The sequence below is a fragment of the Rosa chinensis genome, chromosome 1 (genome assembly GCF_002994745.2).
Source record: "Rosa chinensis cultivar Old Blush chromosome 1, RchiOBHm-V2, whole genome shotgun sequence".
Taxonomy (NCBI): Eukaryota; Viridiplantae; Streptophyta; class Magnoliopsida; order Rosales; family Rosaceae; genus Rosa; species Rosa chinensis.
In genome coordinates, this window is record NC_037088.1 from 7,456,797 (window position 1) to 7,474,559 (window position 17,763).

The 17,763-nt window shown below is 38.2% G+C and overlaps 1 protein-coding gene, 1 long non-coding RNA gene and 1 pseudogene across 8 annotated transcripts; all 3 read right to left on the minus strand.

Moving 5' to 3' along the window:
- Nucleotides 1–288: 288 nt before the first annotated feature.
- On the minus strand, nt 289–812 carry LOC121051091. Its single transcript, XR_005805077.1, has 2 exons — nt 749–812; nt 289–577 (listed from the first exon to the last, which is right to left on the minus strand). It is a non-coding gene; the product is annotated as an uncharacterized LOC121051091 (long non-coding RNA).
- A 789-nt stretch (nt 813–1,601) lies between these two features.
- LOC112199460 (putative disease resistance RPP13-like protein 1) lies at nt 1,602–11,198 on the minus strand. Of its 7 annotated transcripts, none has more exons than XM_040513044.1 (8): nt 6,907–11,198; nt 6,584–6,660; nt 6,241–6,427; nt 3,235–3,308; nt 3,023–3,076; nt 2,867–2,930; nt 2,647–2,749; nt 1,602–1,738 (listed from the first exon to the last, which is right to left on the minus strand). In XM_040513044.1, the coding sequence occupies exon 1, from the start codon at nt 10,993–10,995 to the stop codon at nt 7,102–7,104; it is 3,894 nt and encodes a 1,297-aa protein (XP_040368978.1). In that variant the 5' UTR covers nt 10,996–11,198; the 3' UTR covers nt 1,602–1,738; nt 2,647–2,749; nt 2,867–2,930; nt 3,023–3,076; nt 3,235–3,308; nt 6,241–6,427; nt 6,584–6,660; nt 6,907–7,101. The 7 variants fall into 7 exon arrangements, with proteins under 7 accessions (XP_040368978.1, XP_040368980.1, XP_040368977.1 ...); XM_040513046.1 differs by having other exon boundaries at nt 3,023–3,108; XM_040513043.1 differs by having other exon boundaries at nt 3,235–3,316.
- Nucleotides 11,199–12,268: 1,070 nt separating this feature from the next.
- LOC121052836 overlaps nt 12,269–17,763 on the minus strand; it is a 37,966-nt pseudogene continuing 32,471 nt past the window's right edge.

Genomic DNA, 17,763 nt, shown 5'->3' on the forward strand with positions numbered 1-17,763 from the left:
ACTCCAAAATTTGGTAACTCCGAGATAACTTTTTGGGCAGTGTAATCATTTTCATTTTAACTTTTAGAGGAATGCATACGCCAACCATTGAAAATGATTGATTGGTATGGTAAATGAACATTTCCAGTTGAAGGCTATGTTTGGTTGAGCTAAAATGAAAAAACTCAAATTCCATCTTTCAAACATTACCCAAGAAGATAACATATCCAAGAGAAAGCATTCTCCTAACCTAGATGCTAGATGGAGATCTTAAACGTATAAGTTTTTTGGGCCATAAGGAATGAAGAGTAAGATTAAACTACACAACATAGAAGTAATTGAAAAATACATACAAGAACAATAGACTAATTAAACTACACAAAAGAGAAAAACAAATGCCGCAGCCACCACTTTCTGAGGGGGCAGGGGTGTTCATAACATATATCTTTTACAGCTGTTGTCCAAACAATGTCAATAACATACATCATGTGAATGTAAACTGATGAATCTAACCTTGAAAAGCTTCAACTCAAACCGCGGACCAATCTCCTTCAGCTCAATGGATTTAGGACCTCCAGGCTTGTCATAAATATGATGCCTGTAGGTTCTCAAATTGTTAAAGAAAAAGCAAAGCAATGCATGTGCACACTTGCCACAGAGCAGATTGGTAGATAAGAAAATATCACTATCTAAGTTATATGATAAATCATAAATCCAAAGGTACAACTGCTTACTGAATCAATACTAAAAAGTGAATGAGACAACAAACCTGAATGAAATGTAGTCCTGCTCATTCGAAAAAGTGATTATGCGTTTTGTAACTGGCTTTGGCACTGGAAAAAGATGTTTTAAAATATTTGCAGTCCGCTCACCCAACTAGCAACAATCAGCAATCAAGAAAATGTAAATGTAAATATATAATAAGAAAGTTAATAGGTACGCCAACTCAAACATGGAGGGATGTGATTATACATATGAATGTGAGAGAGAGAGAGACAGAGAGCATCCATTTATATTACCATCAAAATAGGTGACCGAAGCACCAAAATCAAATCAAGTAGCATAAATGGTGCTTCCAACAGTTAAACTTGATTTTCTTTGTCAATAGTTAAGAGATAAAAACTGTAACAGTTATTCATTTAGACAAGGACTATCATCTATGAACAATTATATTGCCAATATACTAGGTACAGTAAAGTGAGAGAGAGAAAAATTAGGATTTAGAGTAGATGAGATATGATACCTTAGTCGTGAAATTGTTAATTATCAAATGTGGATAAGCCTGTGGCACCGTTCCCATGGCTTTCTTGTCCTTGATGTCATGTCTTGAAACCTATAAGTAGAAAATTATTATCAAAATGCCCAGATTATAATAGATCCAATGCAGAATGACAGTCACAAAAGCAGTAAGAAAGTGCAAGGAAAAAACAAAGAAAAGGAAGAGCAAGCTTAAATATAAACAATTAGTCAAGTATGGTGTACTTTTTCCTAAATTCTGCTGCTTAAGTCCCCAATAAATTTGCTGTTAGCTGGATTGTTTTTCGGCTGTTTTACATCAGTTTTAATATCAATATATTTGTCCGACATTAACACAAAGATTAATTACACTACTTACCACATTGCATAGTTGAAAATAAGCTGTTGGTCCATATGGAAGGTGGCATACAATCAAACCATCAGGTTTACCACGATGTTCATGCACCAACACAACATCTGTGTAGTCATGTGCACGGCAACTTTCAACAATTTCAGAAATAACCTGCATGATTTGGGAAAAAATGAAAAATAAAAATCATTATAGTCAAGTAGATGCTCAACAATGGAAGATGACCAATGCTTCAGATTTCCAAAACCTATAGCCCACATACCAGGTAACACTAAGACAAATATTATCTCCAGTATTTTAGCCTTCTTCAGACTTCCAAATTCTGTTATCAATTATATTTACTTCATTTTTATCTTATTTTTCTATACTTCTTGTGAACTCAGGTAATGCCCCCTGGAAATCACCTAATAGAAAACTAAGAGAAGATATTTTTCTACAAGTAGCATTCGGGAAAAGAAGTAAACAATATAGCATCAGAACCTCAAGTTTTCAACACTATAGAAGAATCAAAACTGTCCATGAAGCTGAAATAACTGGACATTTTACATTAGCAAAGTTATGTTGCTACTCACACAAAATGCAAGTCTATAATATTGATAAGAAAGAAGGCAGGGAAGAGAAAAGCTTTATGCTGAAGTTCAAAATTAATCACACAAGGACAATTAGCTCCATTCCTTACAGATGCATTTGTATGGACATTAAAATGACATGACTAGTGGCAAAAGGCAGCTAGCAAGCTGATTGTTTTATGGTTGTATAAAATGGTTAAGCAAGTGAATATTATATATAATCAAGGTCGACATTTTCACAAATTAAATGGAAACTGAATTTCCAAGAATAAATTTTAATATGACACAGAGGGTGTAATGTGTGTATCTATATATTTCAAATGACCAGGGCATAGTTTCAATATCTACATAAGAACAACAGAAACAAAACTTAAAAAATTGCTGTACTGAATGCATCATTAAGAAACCGCAAATTCAGTAAAAGACAATTGGGAAAGGAAGGAAAAAAAAAACGAAGAAGCTCCAAGGCAAGAAAGTGCTATGAGCCAGTACCTTAAACCAGAATTAGAAGGGTGCGTGAATCAAGACTCTTGAGGTGGTCCATTGCTCAACTCAACTCACTTTCTCAATCTTGTACTTCTTGCAGGTCTATAGTCTGCAACACATTCACAAACAGTTACTTAACGGATGAAGCATGAGCAGATAACTTATAAAGAGTAAGGATTGACTAATCGCGTCATAGTGTACGGGTTCAAGGTCTTCAATTGCTTACCACAACTAGTAGTAAAGTTAGTTCGATGACGATGGTGGTGTTTGGGAATTGAACTCCATAGGCTCTGTAGACGTGAAGATGATCTAGATTACAACAAAAGATGATCTACACAGTAGAATGAATCAAGGTTTTGTTTGTAGGTGGAAGTCAACTTACCTGATTTGTAAGGGATGCAACCCCTACTTCTTGAATATATGCAACCCCCAAGCACTGATTACAGAGAAAACCACAGATCAGACTGCCTAAAGACAGATAAAGAAAGATAAATACTAACCACAACAATAATCAATGAAGAAATAAAAGTTCCACAACATCTGAGCAAAATAAACAAACACAGAAAATTTGAAACAATGAGGAGAAAGGAAGACCTGAAATTTGCAAAACTAAGTACCTTCGCTTCTTGAAAATGCCCCAAACTGATATAATTCTCTAACTCTCCACACTGTTTTCCTGAAATTATAGAAAGCAAATTTCAGTCTTGAGAAACAAAATGAGAATCCATATTCCAAATACTTGTATAAGTACAGACATGTATGCACACTAAATATTCAATGTCCTCAAATGTACATAAATGCAGACAGATAGATATATGAACAACAAAACAGATCCCAAATCTCTAACTATCCAAAGCCGAAGTAGGTATTTAAAGATCCCAAATTTACAGCAGAAGGATCCAATTCAGATAGAATTGATGCTAGGTTTTGAAGCAGATCACATACATCCACAACCTAGAATTGATGGCACAAAAGGCAGCAATGCAAAAAAGAAGAAAAAAGGATTTTTGTCCATTTACCCCATTTTTAGGGATTTTTTTCCCACTTACCCCATTAAGTTTTTTTAATTCTCTCTTATCCAATACACTCTAAGGGAGTCTTCCCTAATATCCCATTAAGATTTTTTTTTAATACCATTTTATCCCTCACCCCTTTGTTACTTAGAGAGAGATAGAGAAAATGGAAGAGAGAGAAACCATAGGAGACTTCGCCGGAGCCCGTCACCGGCCGCCGGACTCCGGTCACCGGCCAACTTTCGCCGGAATCCGGTCACCGTCGCCTGATTCCGGTCACCGGCTGCCACCAACCGGAATTTGCTGAAAATCTCACCGGAAAGTTTTTTTGCCCCCAATAGACATCTATTGCCCCCTAATAGAGGGGCAATAGACGTCTATTGCCCCAATAGTCTATTGCCCCTAATAAACGTCTATTGCCCCCCAATAGACGACTATCAGCCGTGTATTATCCCCCAGTAGACCTCTATTGCCCCCCAATAGACGATCAGCCATGTATTGCCCCTCAATATACGTCTATTGCCCCCAATAGATATCTATTGTCCCCTAATAGAACTTTCGTTTGCCAGAATATGAACTAATCTCCCTAAATTTAGACAAATAAAACTTTGTTTAAAGAAAAAAAACGAAGAAATTATATCAATTTAAAAACGTCTATTGCCCCCCAATAGGCGCCTATTGCTCCCAATAGACGTTTTGATTACCGAAATGAGAACTAAGTTTTCTAAAATTACACAAATATAACTTTAATTAAAGAAAAAAAAAAGAGGAGATTATATTAATTCAAAACGTCTATTGCTCCCCAATAGACGTCTATTGCTCCCCAATAGACGTCTATTGGGAGGCAATAGACCAACAACTCAGCCATTTTTGTTAAATTTGCATTATCATCATCAATGTACCATTCGTGCAAAACAAACCTCCATGTACCATTAACTCTTTCTAATTATGACAAGAAACACCCAGTTTAGTTCTAGATTATATCACCAATGTCAACATAGTTGAGGCATATCCGATAGTGCTATAGCAGATGTGGCGAAGTTTCAATCAACATTATTATAATGAACTACTACCACTAAATGCATTGCTCTTTAAAAATTTGATTCGTCAGATGGAGAGAACTTGGTCAATGCTTCCCATGATAGATACACAGAGCCCAGGCTCTGCCCAATCATAGTCAATCTAGGGTACGTTGCTTCCTCGATCCATTTCTGCTTGTACAGATAGACCACCTAATCAATTGGATTAGGTATCAATGGAAATTGAATTAGGGATATTGATAGAGTACGAAAGAGAGCACTGTACCTTTGGTGGGTGAAGTAGTTTGACTCCAAAGAGATCGACGGCTCGGGAAGTGAGTGAATCAGGGGAGGAGTCGTGGTCACCGGTGAAGACTACGCAGTCAAGGTTGGGGTTTTCATCCTGGATGGCTTTGACGGCGCACCAGAGCACTCTCTCGCCGCCGCCGCCGTCGTTGGTGTAGGGGTGGAAGAATGCGACGGCGCGGTGGCGGTTGTTTCCGGCTGTGGAAGAGAGAGAGCGTTGCCGGAGTGAAGAGAGAGATCTGAGAGAGCACTGCCGGAGTGAAGAGAGAGAGGGAGGAAAGAGAGAATGCATCATGCGGCTGGAGAGAGGAGTTGAGTGGCAATGCTGTAGTTTGTTAATTAAGTTGAGGGTAAAGTTATCATTTTACTTTAAATGGGGTTAGTGGGAATAAAAATCTGTTGCTGGGGTAAGTGGGATAACTTTAGTTTATTTTGGGGCTTTTGGTCAAAGACCCAAGAAAAAATACCTCATAACTTGGACTGTGAATAATTTCAAAGACTCCAATCGATACAGTGATTTGTCATATGAAGTTAAAACGATCCGAGTGTCTGGGTGATTATCCTTCTTCAAATTCTTCAGAGTAAGATGAAGGACTCAAAATCGGTCACACCGATGGGACAATTGGGAGATAAATCTATCAAATTTCAAAGAAGAGATTCTTCAGCTTTCAACTGGGGCCTCTCTCTTTCTATCTCTCACTACGCTCTCAACTACCAAAACTGAAACAGACAGATGGATGCGGTTGCAATCAAACAGCAGGCCAAATAGCGCGACACAGACAGCACAACAGCTATGGGGGACAAAACAGTAAGAACACTGTTCCTAAGGATTCTACTATTCAGAAGGAGATAGGGATTTAGAGTATAGAATTTAGATGCTAATACACTATTTTTAAAAGTCCAAAGGTTGCAGTTTGTTTGGGATTTTATAGCACTGGATTTGCAAGTGAAATAAAAGGTGTGCATTCCTCTGCCCATATTTGAGTAACTCAGAGACATACATCCAGAATATACATCACAATCCATCAAATGCAAAACAATTAAAGAAAAAAAAATACAAACACACACACACACACACGCTCCTACACAAACTCAAGTTGGAAAGGCAAAAAAAAAAAACTGCATATGAATAATCACAACGATATCTCTTTTATCTTCTTGTTCTCCGGCAGAGAACACCAAATACACAAAAAGTACACTCAATCTCAATTTCACTCTATTTGTCACTGACAAGAAAAGAAATAATAGAAGATTGATTTTACCAAAAAATTTGCTCCTTTAGTTCTGAAGCCTGCTCTGTTCCCACAACCGCGCTTGAAGAAGCTGACCTTCAACACGCATGCAAAATCCCACAACAAGCTTCAAAACTTCAGAACTAGAAGCCCAGATCAAAATTCTTGAGGTCCTCTCATTGCAAACAACTTTCTCCACCTTTTACTTGCTGCTGCCCTGCAAAATGCAAAACAAGATTCATGAGCAATTCATAGATAAGATTGATCGGATCGCTAGGCCAGTAAGTGTTAACATCCAGCCAGGCCAGCAGAGGTCTCGAAGCTCCAAGGCAAGAAAGTGCCAGCTCGGTGTAAGGGAAGAGATTTGAAGTACCTTAATCCAGAATTAGAAGGGTGCGTGGATCAAGACTCTTGAGCTGGTCGATCCATTGCTCAACCTTGTACTATAGTCTGCAAAACATTCACAAACAGAAACTTAACAGATGAAGCATGAGCAGATAACTTGGAGTAAGGATTGACTAGCCGCGTCATAGTGTTAGGGTTCAAGGTCTTCAATTGGCAATCAGTGCAAGAAGTATAATGAGACATAAGCACAATAGAAATCGGAAAATAGGTAAACATAATTCTTTTTTGACAACATATATAAACAGGTATAGAATGAATCAAGGTTTTGTTTTTCGGTAAAAGTTGACGTACTTGATTTCTATGCCCAGCGGCGGTCGGCGTCGGCTTCGTCCTTGAAGTCTCCAACATAAACGTAAGGGATTTGTTTGGGCCAGTGTCGTCCTTTACCTGGTTGGTATTTCTTTGTGAGCAGCGGACAGCCCTCACGGATGCGAAGCTGTGTAAGTGAAAGAGGCAGATGATCCTCTTTTTCTGGAATAATAGATGCTAGCTTTGGGCAGTAACCAATGGAAAGGGATTCAAGAGAGGTGATTGAAAAGATGATGACAGGCGCTTCAGATTTGGGAACTCTCCAATCTCGAGTTGAATGAGAGATTTAGGGAGCAGCACCTCCTTTGGCGGAAAGGACACCAGATCTGGATCTACACCACCGATCCACAAGCCTTTAAGAGAGGTGAGTCTGTCCAAGTGGTGAAGCCCCCACTCTGAGAGAGGCTTGCAGCTTTTGGGAGCCCAAATATGAAGATTAATTAGGTTGGGTGGGAAACCCTCTTCTAGAATGGATGCCAAATTACCTCCACAGTATTCCAACAATAAAGTCTGAAGAGAGCTGAGGTTGTCCATGCCTCTGGGGAGGGCTTCCAATTGATCACAATTGTCGATACGAAAGTCTATCAGGTTGGATGGCAACCCTCCTCTTGGGAAGGACACGAGACTTCCACATTCATCTATATGTAAAATGCGAAGAGCGGAGAGATGGCATAGCCCCTCTGGTAAGGATTTGAGATTTGCACACCTCTTTATCCTAATATCTCCAAGACAAGTGTCATCGTGGAATGTTTTGCTTATTGACTCCAATTGTTGACAGTCACGTAAATAAAGATATTTGAGCGTTCTGGGTAGTCGGCCTCCTTTGCCTGATAAGGATATCAAAGATGCACACTCTGTTATCTTCAAGTGCTCCAGACAACCCTCCAGTAGTTTCACTAATAGTTTCAAATTTGGACATTTTGCTATCTCTATTCTTCTTATGCTTGACGGTACTTGATACCTTACGAAATATGTCAAAGAATTACACGACTCCATCTTTACATATTCAAGACAAGGTGGCCAACTAGCTTCTGGTAAAGAAATTAGATTTGAGCATCCAGTTAACACAAGTTGCTTGAGTGCTCTTAGCTCTTGAATAAAGTGAGAGGGGGAGTCAGACATGTTGCCTCCAATAATATTAGAAATCCCACGTTGCAGCCATCTATCCTCATTCTCCCATAAACATGTCAACTCTTCACAACCAGTAATCCACAAATTTTGAAGCTTTGGCAATCCTCTGATGAACCCGTCCATTTCGAGTCTGAACTCTGAAATATTATAAAGCCCCATATCCTCCAGTGACTCAAACTTAACTCCACTTCTGTGCACCACCCTTTTACAACCGTCGATGAACAGCTTACGAAGATGTTTATAATTGGCTATTGAAACCACTAACTCTTCACATTCACGTATACGCAGATCTGATAATGAATCCATGATCTTGGGTAACCAACCTTCCAATTTGGGGCAACTAAGGACCAAAAGCTTTTCCATGCATGGCAAAACTTGAATTTCTTCATCTCTTTTGCAAGGAAGCCACTCCTTCCAATTTTGCATATCCTTGAAAATCAGGGCTTCCAACACTGGAAAAGGCAAGCTACACTCTCCGTAAAACTCAACACCCACACTTTCAACACTGGCCAGTCCTTCTATCCAAAGGTTTTTCAGAGATGGTAATTGGCCGAGAGGAGGTAAGAATTGACAATTTTTACAATTCTCCAACTTCACAAATGTCATATCAGAGAATGAAGGATATCCAATCCATTTTGAAAATTCGAAACCATTGTAACCTTTGATAGTGAGATGTAGAAGCTTTTTATGAGGTTCTAAACTGCACAGCACCTCCGACTCCTTCTCACTTGTGCCACTCCATTCCAATTGCAAGGTATTCAGCCCTTCCTTGTTCATTATTTGAGCCGTCTTCGCATCCCCAACATCAATCACATTTTCCAATCTTCCAACGCTCAAGGTCCCACGAAGATGCAATGACCCTATCTCTCCAATCCTTGATGCACTACGTTTCCCCACCACAAAATTACGCAAAGTTCGCAGACGAGTCAACCGACTTACTTGGGGAGGCATTTCTTCGAATGAAGGCATGTTTGAATTGTTGAGATGACGTAAATTAGATAAATTGCTCATGTTTGAAGGTAGGGTCTTCAACTTTGAACAATTCTCTAATATTAACGTCTGTAAGTTGTAAAGCATGCATGTTGACTCTGGCAAACTCGTTATTAATGTGTGAGAAAGATCAAGGTACCGTAGATGTCTCAACTTACCTACGGAATTTGGCACCTCGGTCAGTTTATAGCCATTGAAGGAGAGCACCCGCAAGTACTTCAATTGTGGCAATAAATCAAAAGTAGCATAACGAGTTAGATAATTCTCATAACCACCGGAAACAAGAAGTGGTAGGAAAGTCCGCAAGCGTTTTGCTCCAGAAAGTGTCTCAAATCTTTTTACCCCATCAAACTTACCAGAAACGTAAGTTAGATGACGAGTATTTGTAGAACATCTACCATGCAGTTTATCCTCCAATCTGCAAAATGTGTCTCCAGCAGCCCATCGTGCCAAATCAGCAACAAGATCGTGCATTACGTAGCATGAACTGTTTTTGCCCGCCTTTTGAAATAATGACCGAGATAGTAGCTCGCCAAAATATTCGTCACCGGTATCTTCCATTGCTTTAGTCCCTTCTGGTTGCTCAAGGAAACCCTCTGCCATCCACAGAAGGATTAATTGGGTTTTCCCAAATTCATAGTCATTGGGAAGTATTGAGCAATAGGCAAAGCACCTCTTCAAAGGTGTAGGGAGATAATGATAACTCAATCTCAGTACTGGGAGTATCTTACTCCTATCTGACATACTCCATAATTTGTCATTCAGTATTTCCTCCCACTTGCCAGTTTCTTCACAACGTAAAACACCACCAAGAGTTTTTGCAGCCAATGGCAATCCATTGCAATTCGTAACAATTTTCTCCTTAAGCAACTCAAAATTCGGTGGCCTGTCATTGCTAACATGCTGCTCAAATACTTGCAAACAACTTTCATCTGATAGAGTCTTTAAATGATAAACATCACCGGCTGGGGCTCCCATCAATATTGCAACTTTTTCGTCACGTGTTGTCACCATTATCTTACTTCCCTTAGCTCCCCCACGGAAGGGCGCTTGCAGTTTTGTCCACGAATCATAATCACATGTTCTCCAGACATCATCTAAAACAATCAAAAACCTTTTACCATCTATCGCCTTGCTCAGATTATCTTGAAGTCGACTGAACTCATCCATATCACAAGGCCGAGATGTAACTTCCTTAAAAATAGCTCTCGTCACCGTTTGAAGATCGAAGTTATCGGATACTGAAACCCAGATCTTGAGATCATCAAACTGTTTCATTGCAACTACATCATTGAAGACTTGTCCCGCAAGCGTTGTCTTGCCGAGTCCACCCATACCAACAATGGCAACAACTTGATAATTTGTGGGAGAAGAAGGATCAGAATTTCTGGACAACAATTCCACAATCTTTCCTGTGTCTTCATCTCTCCCAACCACAGATCCATCCAACACAGGCGAACTTGGTGTTCTTTTTGATGACGATGTTGACGTAGAGGTTTGCTCAATATATTTCAAACCGAGTTTCTCTTTCCGGTCAACTATGTCTTGCAACCGATTAGCAATCTCGTCTACTTCGGAGTTCATATTGAAATTGAACTTAACTTTGTGAGGAACTTTGGTAAAGAAGCCTCGTACCTTGCTTGTGCCAGTTTGGTGAAGCTTGAGCTGCTCGCGTTCTAACATCTCATTCGAAAAGGTGTTGAGTAGATCGTCCAGATCATAAGCCAAGTGTTTCAGGTCATTCAGCCACAGATCCACTGCCTCGCTCGTCAGCTGCTTCTCCTCCGCATCGGAAAGCACCGCTGCAATTGCGGACAGTGTTCCCCTCCATTTCTGCAGCTCTTTGCCAACTCCTCCCAAGCTTCCAAAGTAGCCAAGGATCTCCCCAGGCGTTAACCTGTCCAGCAGCAACTGAAGGAATGCCGCAAGAAAGATCTCTCCCACTGCCATATATTCTTTTGTTGAAAGGAAGTACAACTCTAGTTGTAAAGAGGAAAGAGAATAGAGAGGAAAGCAGCAAAACCAATGAAGCAAAGAAGGATATACTGAGAAATCTTTGCAGAATTATTATGAGGTTGAAGGACCAAGTCAAAGTAATTAGCTGGGGATAACAAGCATGTGGGCCACATATGTTCGACAGCGCAAGGCAACGTCCAAGTTTCTTTGGTGAAGCTTCAGCTTCAGCATGTCCCTTGCGAACTTTCCACTCTTTTCTTTTTGGCCAATACGCACAATTCAATGGAATGGTAAATGACACCCGACACAAAACCCATCAACCTAAATTCGATGAGTTTGAAGATAAGGGAATTCTGACTTTAAGTAATCTTGTCCATATGAAATAAGGTTATTTTTTTTTTTTATTATTAATAAGGGCGTGTGTAGTCCTCAACTTAAATGGTGAATTGGTGATGGTATGGATAATTATTAGAATCTATCTTTGTTGATGACAATGAGCCAATGAATCATTGTAGAATATCTCCTATTTTTGGTTGATCTGGTACATAAATAAAAGATGGTAAAAATGAAATAGCACTTTTATTTATCAGCTAATTCGTACTTGTACAGTTGTACACCCAGACCCCTATACTATTTTGCAGATTAATTATATCTTATCTGTAGCCCAAGCCCCAAGGGGACAGAGACCGGTTGGAGTCCAGATCAAGTCTCAATACCTGATATATGTTCCTACATGAACCAAGTAATATTTCTTTACAACAGAAATAAAAAGATTAAATGATACATGAAGATGAACTTTGTATCAAGATCAAGCAAAACGCCACCATATTCTGAAAATAGTGACAATCTTCTGTTCAGGCATAACTACTCTAATCAACTGCAAAAGGATCAAAAAAGTAGAAAAGAATAAATCACAATATTGAATCACATTCATCTGTTATGATTAATAAGGGAATCCATTTCAGGTACATTGTGTACAGCAGAATTAGAATAAGTGAACAGTACCTTGAAATCAAACCAGAACGAGAAGGGAAGACAAAGATTCTTGAGCTTTCCATTCCTAACAGCTTTCCAAAACGTGTACTAGTAGTTGTTGCCCCTATTATCTGTCAAGAAAAAAAAAAAAAACAGTTAATGGATAATGCATACAAATCCTGACAAACAAAAAAAATTGACTGCCCGGCCATCAAGTAAAGGTAAAAGACATGAAAAATGCACTCCATAGGAGGTGCCAGATGTGATTAATTGCAAAAAAATTAGGAACGATTGCTTCCTTCAAAAGGTTCAAACAATAAAGAGCCAGCTTTGTGTGATGAATTACATACGTACGGGCAGCATATTGTAGACTGCATACACTTCATGGAAAGGAAAAATATCTTTCAGGTTTCTTTCAAGGTTTGGATAGATAGAAATGGGAACAAGTATGCATACCAACTATTGAAAAGATACTTCTGGACATCAAATTTTAGGTCTATGCAAATGCATTAGCCCTTCTTTTTAAAAGCAAGCAGCTGAAAAGATTGTCATAATGAGATTGGAGCACTTCATCATCCGTCAATTGTTTCCCAACATTATCATTTATCTCAAATCCTTCATAAAACTGCAGCAAGTCAACAAGTTGGGTAAAGAGCTTCCCCTTTTCATGTATATACAAAGTACTCAAGTGGCATTTCGGACAACAGCAACATCAGCAACAACTGGCCTCAAGCACCTGCAACAACAACAATGTTTATGTAGAAACAAATGAAAAATAAATATGACACAAATTCTGAAAGGTCCAGCTGTTATAACAAAAGATATGAAAAGGCAAGCAGATCTTGAGATGAAATCTCATTTATTGAAACCTCCTACTTGAATCTTCATGTTGGACCCTTTAGTTATGCAGAGAATCCATATATCAGGGGATCAATCAAAATATAAAATAGTAATTGCCGACATCCTCACAACTAAGCTTTTAAAGTAGTTGTAAACCAAAAAATAAAATTATAAATGAACAGAAGCAGCAGTGTACTAAGGGTGGGAAATGATAAATTAGTGCAACCGTCTCAACTACTAGATACTAGATAGTTTGCGTCGTTTTTAGTAGAAAAGTATACACAGATTTGAGTTAGGGAAGCACAAGTAGAAGTGAAATGCACCTGTTGTAGAACTTTTCCAAGAAACTCTACTAAGTGCTCAGCTTCCCGAGATTTTCCCACATCAGATTCTGCATTTGTGGTCCCACTGACGGGAAAGTTATCTCCATCATCAGTCATTGCTGAATTAGTAGGTGAAGCCACGCTTTCCACCTCTGTCATAATTCTTTCCAACAACTCAGCATCAATTCTCTTATTATTAGTAAGATCCAACACCTTCCGCGTAGCTTCTAGAGCCTATAAGAAATAACCGACGATAAAAAAGCTTAGAAATAATGAAAGAATAACATGGACTGCCTAGGATGATCTTGAGCATCTTCAGCAGTGAACAACATCTAGACATTATGGACCTTATACATGAAGATTTGCCTGATTACTTTCTGACTACAACTTTTTCATATTTATTTGAAACTTTTGCAGTATATACAGTGTCCTCTGCGATCCAGAAAAGCTAAGACTTGTGGACACCACCAGGCATACAATAGTTAACTATCACTTTTTCATATTTCTTTTATCTTTTTAATTTTTTTTTTCCTTTGCAGTTCATACAGTGTCCTATGCGATCATCCAGAAAAGCTAAGACTTGCACACACCACCAAGCATACATCTCATGTGAAAAAATATATGCCACTACTTTGGAGGAAAGCACTTGCCTGAGCAACATTGCCAACATCTAAAGCAACATGGCTGTAGTTCTCCCACAGTTGATAGCTGTTTCGTCTGTCACCAGGCATACAAAATGTCAATAAATAAAATGTAAGTAAATAAGTAATGAAAGAAACGAACTTGCACAATTGGGGATGCACATATGGGGAGAGAGAGAGAGAGAGAGAGTGAGTGACAGTCACTAATGGAGGAGGAACGAACTTGAACTTCAGTGCTTCTCTAAATGCCATAAAAGCTTCTTTACTCTTCCCTTTTATCATATGCCTGCACAATTGGTACAGCAAGAGTTAAAAAAAAAAAAAAATTGAAATGAGCGGCTGGAAATAACTATAGTGTATCATCCTGTATAATCAGATAATAAACGGAATCAAAATGACATGCAACCCATTCTTCTTAATCACTTACAAATTACAATGCATGGACTACCAGAATAACCTAACTCCAGTTCTATTATTACTTTTTATATAATTAAATAGTAAACATGCTTATTACAAAGTGGTGGTTAACTCCTTAACAAAGAGGTCTTTCTGGGTTTAAATCCCTTAAAGATTTTTTTTTTTTGATGGGCTCGAACTCTTGACCTCTTATATATGAGACCAAAGCCTTACCACCCCACCAAATCCCTTAAAGTTTAAAATTTTAACAAGTAAAAATGTGAGTCTAGTGGACAGTGGTAGACCCAAATCTATCAAATATATTCTGAAAAGGAAAAAATAAAAAATAAAGCGAGATAGTCTCCCTGCTAAAAGAATACAACAAAAAGTTCCACCAATACTTTCTATATCTAGACATAGCCATTAAGTATCAAACGTCTAATTTCACATAAAGAATGTATGTAAAAGCATATAAATATTGTTAAAATATTAACAATAACCAGACCAAATATAAAATAATGTGTAAAATGGACGAGCAAGACAGCACAAGGGGAAGAACACATACAAACAAGCAATATTATTCCATGCCTCTCCATTTTCAGGATCAAGCTGAACAGCCCGAGTGAGGCCATCTAGTGCCTTCTCAATATCCCTATCCTGTAATATTGCGTAGCCAGTCAGCAAAAAGTTCAAAATTTGCAAGATAAGACAAATGTAAAGAGGCGCATGATGCAATATCCCTCTACCATTGCGATACATGATAGCATATATACATATATAATAAAAAAAATAATAATAACTGAACCTAATAATATAACATTTGATGGATCAGATAAGTTACCTTTAATGCAGCAGCTCCTAGGGCAAACTAGCCATCAGGATACAGAGAATTCAAGGCCATTGTAGACTGCCTGAATATGACATACAGAATATCATCGTCCATCAATATCGTTAATGAGTTATAAAGTTACATTTTTATAAGAAAAAAGAAAACGAGAACAAGACTATTAAAACAAGAGTTGTGAAAATTCCTATCTAGGAAGTAGGGAGGATGAGGAAGGCTTCAAAGATAAAATACCACAGAAGTTTTGATGTTCTATATTCCCCCCTGTTGTATGCACTGTGTGCAAGAGACCGCTATCACGTGGAACAAGCAATATTAAGAAAACTATATAGAAGTGAAGTGAGAAAGATTCAGGAGGAAATAGTAGGATGGGATCACCTTAGCCCGAGCCGACTTATCGTTTGAAGCAGTAACGTCACCCAATGAACACCTACAAAACTTTTTCAAGTAAGCAATATGGTTTGCTCTAAATTATGTTTGGCAACCAATGCTACCACTCAATGCATTATGTTTTAGCAAGATACAGCTAAGCTGTATTCCAAATAGTCTTTTCATACCTACTATAACTAGTTATTTCAAGTTTAAAACCTTAGCTATACTTATTGATCTGAGAATGATAAAACATATCGGAACTAACTTAAATGCATGAACAGTTCATAAAAGAACATAGATACATTTTTGTAACAGCTCCATTGTCCTACCCACCACAAAAGTTCCTTCCTGTCCAGATTCAAACTTTCACAATATGAACCAACATTTATTACCGTCATCGGAAAGAATCTAAAATTGACAAAATATAGGGAAATTTAAATATTATACATACATTAAAATATATTCAAGGAAATCAGTTCTTACAATAAAATATGATGATAGCTGAGAATCAATTACCTCAATGTGTGGAGCCATTTCCCATCCTGAAAAATAAAAATTTGGGTTGTTGAATAATCAAAAGTAGAAACTAAAATATATTAGTATGAAAATTAATGCGCCCGAAGAACAAAATAATAGAATTATTTTAAATGATAGTTAAGTTCAATCTAGAATGTTATACCAATGTGGCCAACATATTATTTTGATAACTTTACCAGGTATACAACACATTTCTAGAGAAAGGATCCTCAAGAATATGAAGCCGAATAAGTTATACAAATTCACTTATATTCCTAGATACAAGGTCACCCTCTCAATGGTAGATGTCTGTGGTTTCTTGCACCACCAAAAGCTAAACTTTGCATTTAAGTAAATTTGTATTTCTGTCAAAGATAGAATCTAGAGCAAAATGCCCCATTCAGAAACTTGATGACAAATCAATACAACTACTGTAGTGAACTCTTCTGCTCACACGCACTCATACAAATGCAAAAATATATCAAAATATCTTACTCTGCATGTCATCATGTCGCGTGCTCTTCTCAATTAGAAGGCATTTAGCCAGGATCACTGCCTGATGGATTGCACTCAAAGGGTCAGCAGCAGTACCACCAACTTGAATCCCATCTGATATAACTCCAGAATCGCTCTCATTCTCTACCAATCTTGAAGTCAATAATATATCAGAAGCCTCATGGGACTCAGATGGATGCTTAGATATATCATTTCTGCCGATAGAATCATATCTATGAGGGCCAGGGCTTTCAGAGGAACAGAGAGCCCCACTCTTTGATGAAGTTGTGTTTGATAAAAGTACCATTTGTGCCTTTGGTTCGACCTTTACCAAAGAAATGTCCAAAGGTAAGAAATGAATCTGAATGAATAATAAAAAGTTTTACACACATTCAACATTACCTGATGTATAGTATGGAAGCCAAGAACCCCTGTAACTGAATGCTTAACACCAGCGCTGCTTCAGCTGATTCAAAATGCAACCTGATAGCAGACAGTTAACCCCAGCAAAAATCTAAAGAAGGGATCATAAAAGTATTGAGAAAAACCTAATCAGCCTCTCATTTTTTATCAGATGGCTTTGTTTTTATAGTAGATTTCGAGATAGTAGAATGACATGAACCAAAATGCCAACAAGAAATCCCCATGACAACTCAGTGGCTCACCTGCAGGAATCAACACGTGCATAGATGTGTTCCATCATTCCAGCTTCCAGATGAATCACTGAGACAAGTGTCAATCCCTCGCCATTACGCAAATCCTTACCCCAATAACTTGTTACTTTCTCCAACGTGTCAAAGTTTCACTTGTGAAGACATGCAAAAGGTCAAACAAAGATGAAGACCTCTCATCGAGAATGCGCTGATGGAGAAGGGTGACCCTAGTGAGCCACCATGAAAGGCTCCTAATTCCATATGTACAAGACAAACTTCCTTCAAATAACAAATCTTTCATCTTCATGACCAATATCTTTGCATAAATTATATACTGCAAAACAGAATAAAGGTTCAAATGTTAAATAAGCGCCGATGTGATTATACAAAAATGACCAAAAAAACATTCAGTGAACAATACTTGTCACTACGCCTAACAATATCCAAACAAGATGTTTACTTTGAGAAGAGATTTAAAACACACACACACACACACACACAAAGAAAAGAAAAAAAAAGGGATCCCAGTAAACAGCCAAATAACCAAAACCTACAGTAAGCGCCATCACTCCCAATCCTCATCTACATCTACATAAGGTGGAATAGGAAGGCCATCATTTTTGCAAACTAATGAGGCCCAATTTTTACATTCCATTCTCATTTTGGGTTGCCTGGCAAGCCAATCTGAAATTGCCGAAAATGCTGCT

Coding starts and splice junctions, on each gene's coding strand:
- LOC112199460 (XM_040513047.1), bottom strand. CDS start 10,995: ATGGCAGTGGGAGAGATCTTTCTTGCGGCATTCCTTCAGTTGCTGCTG.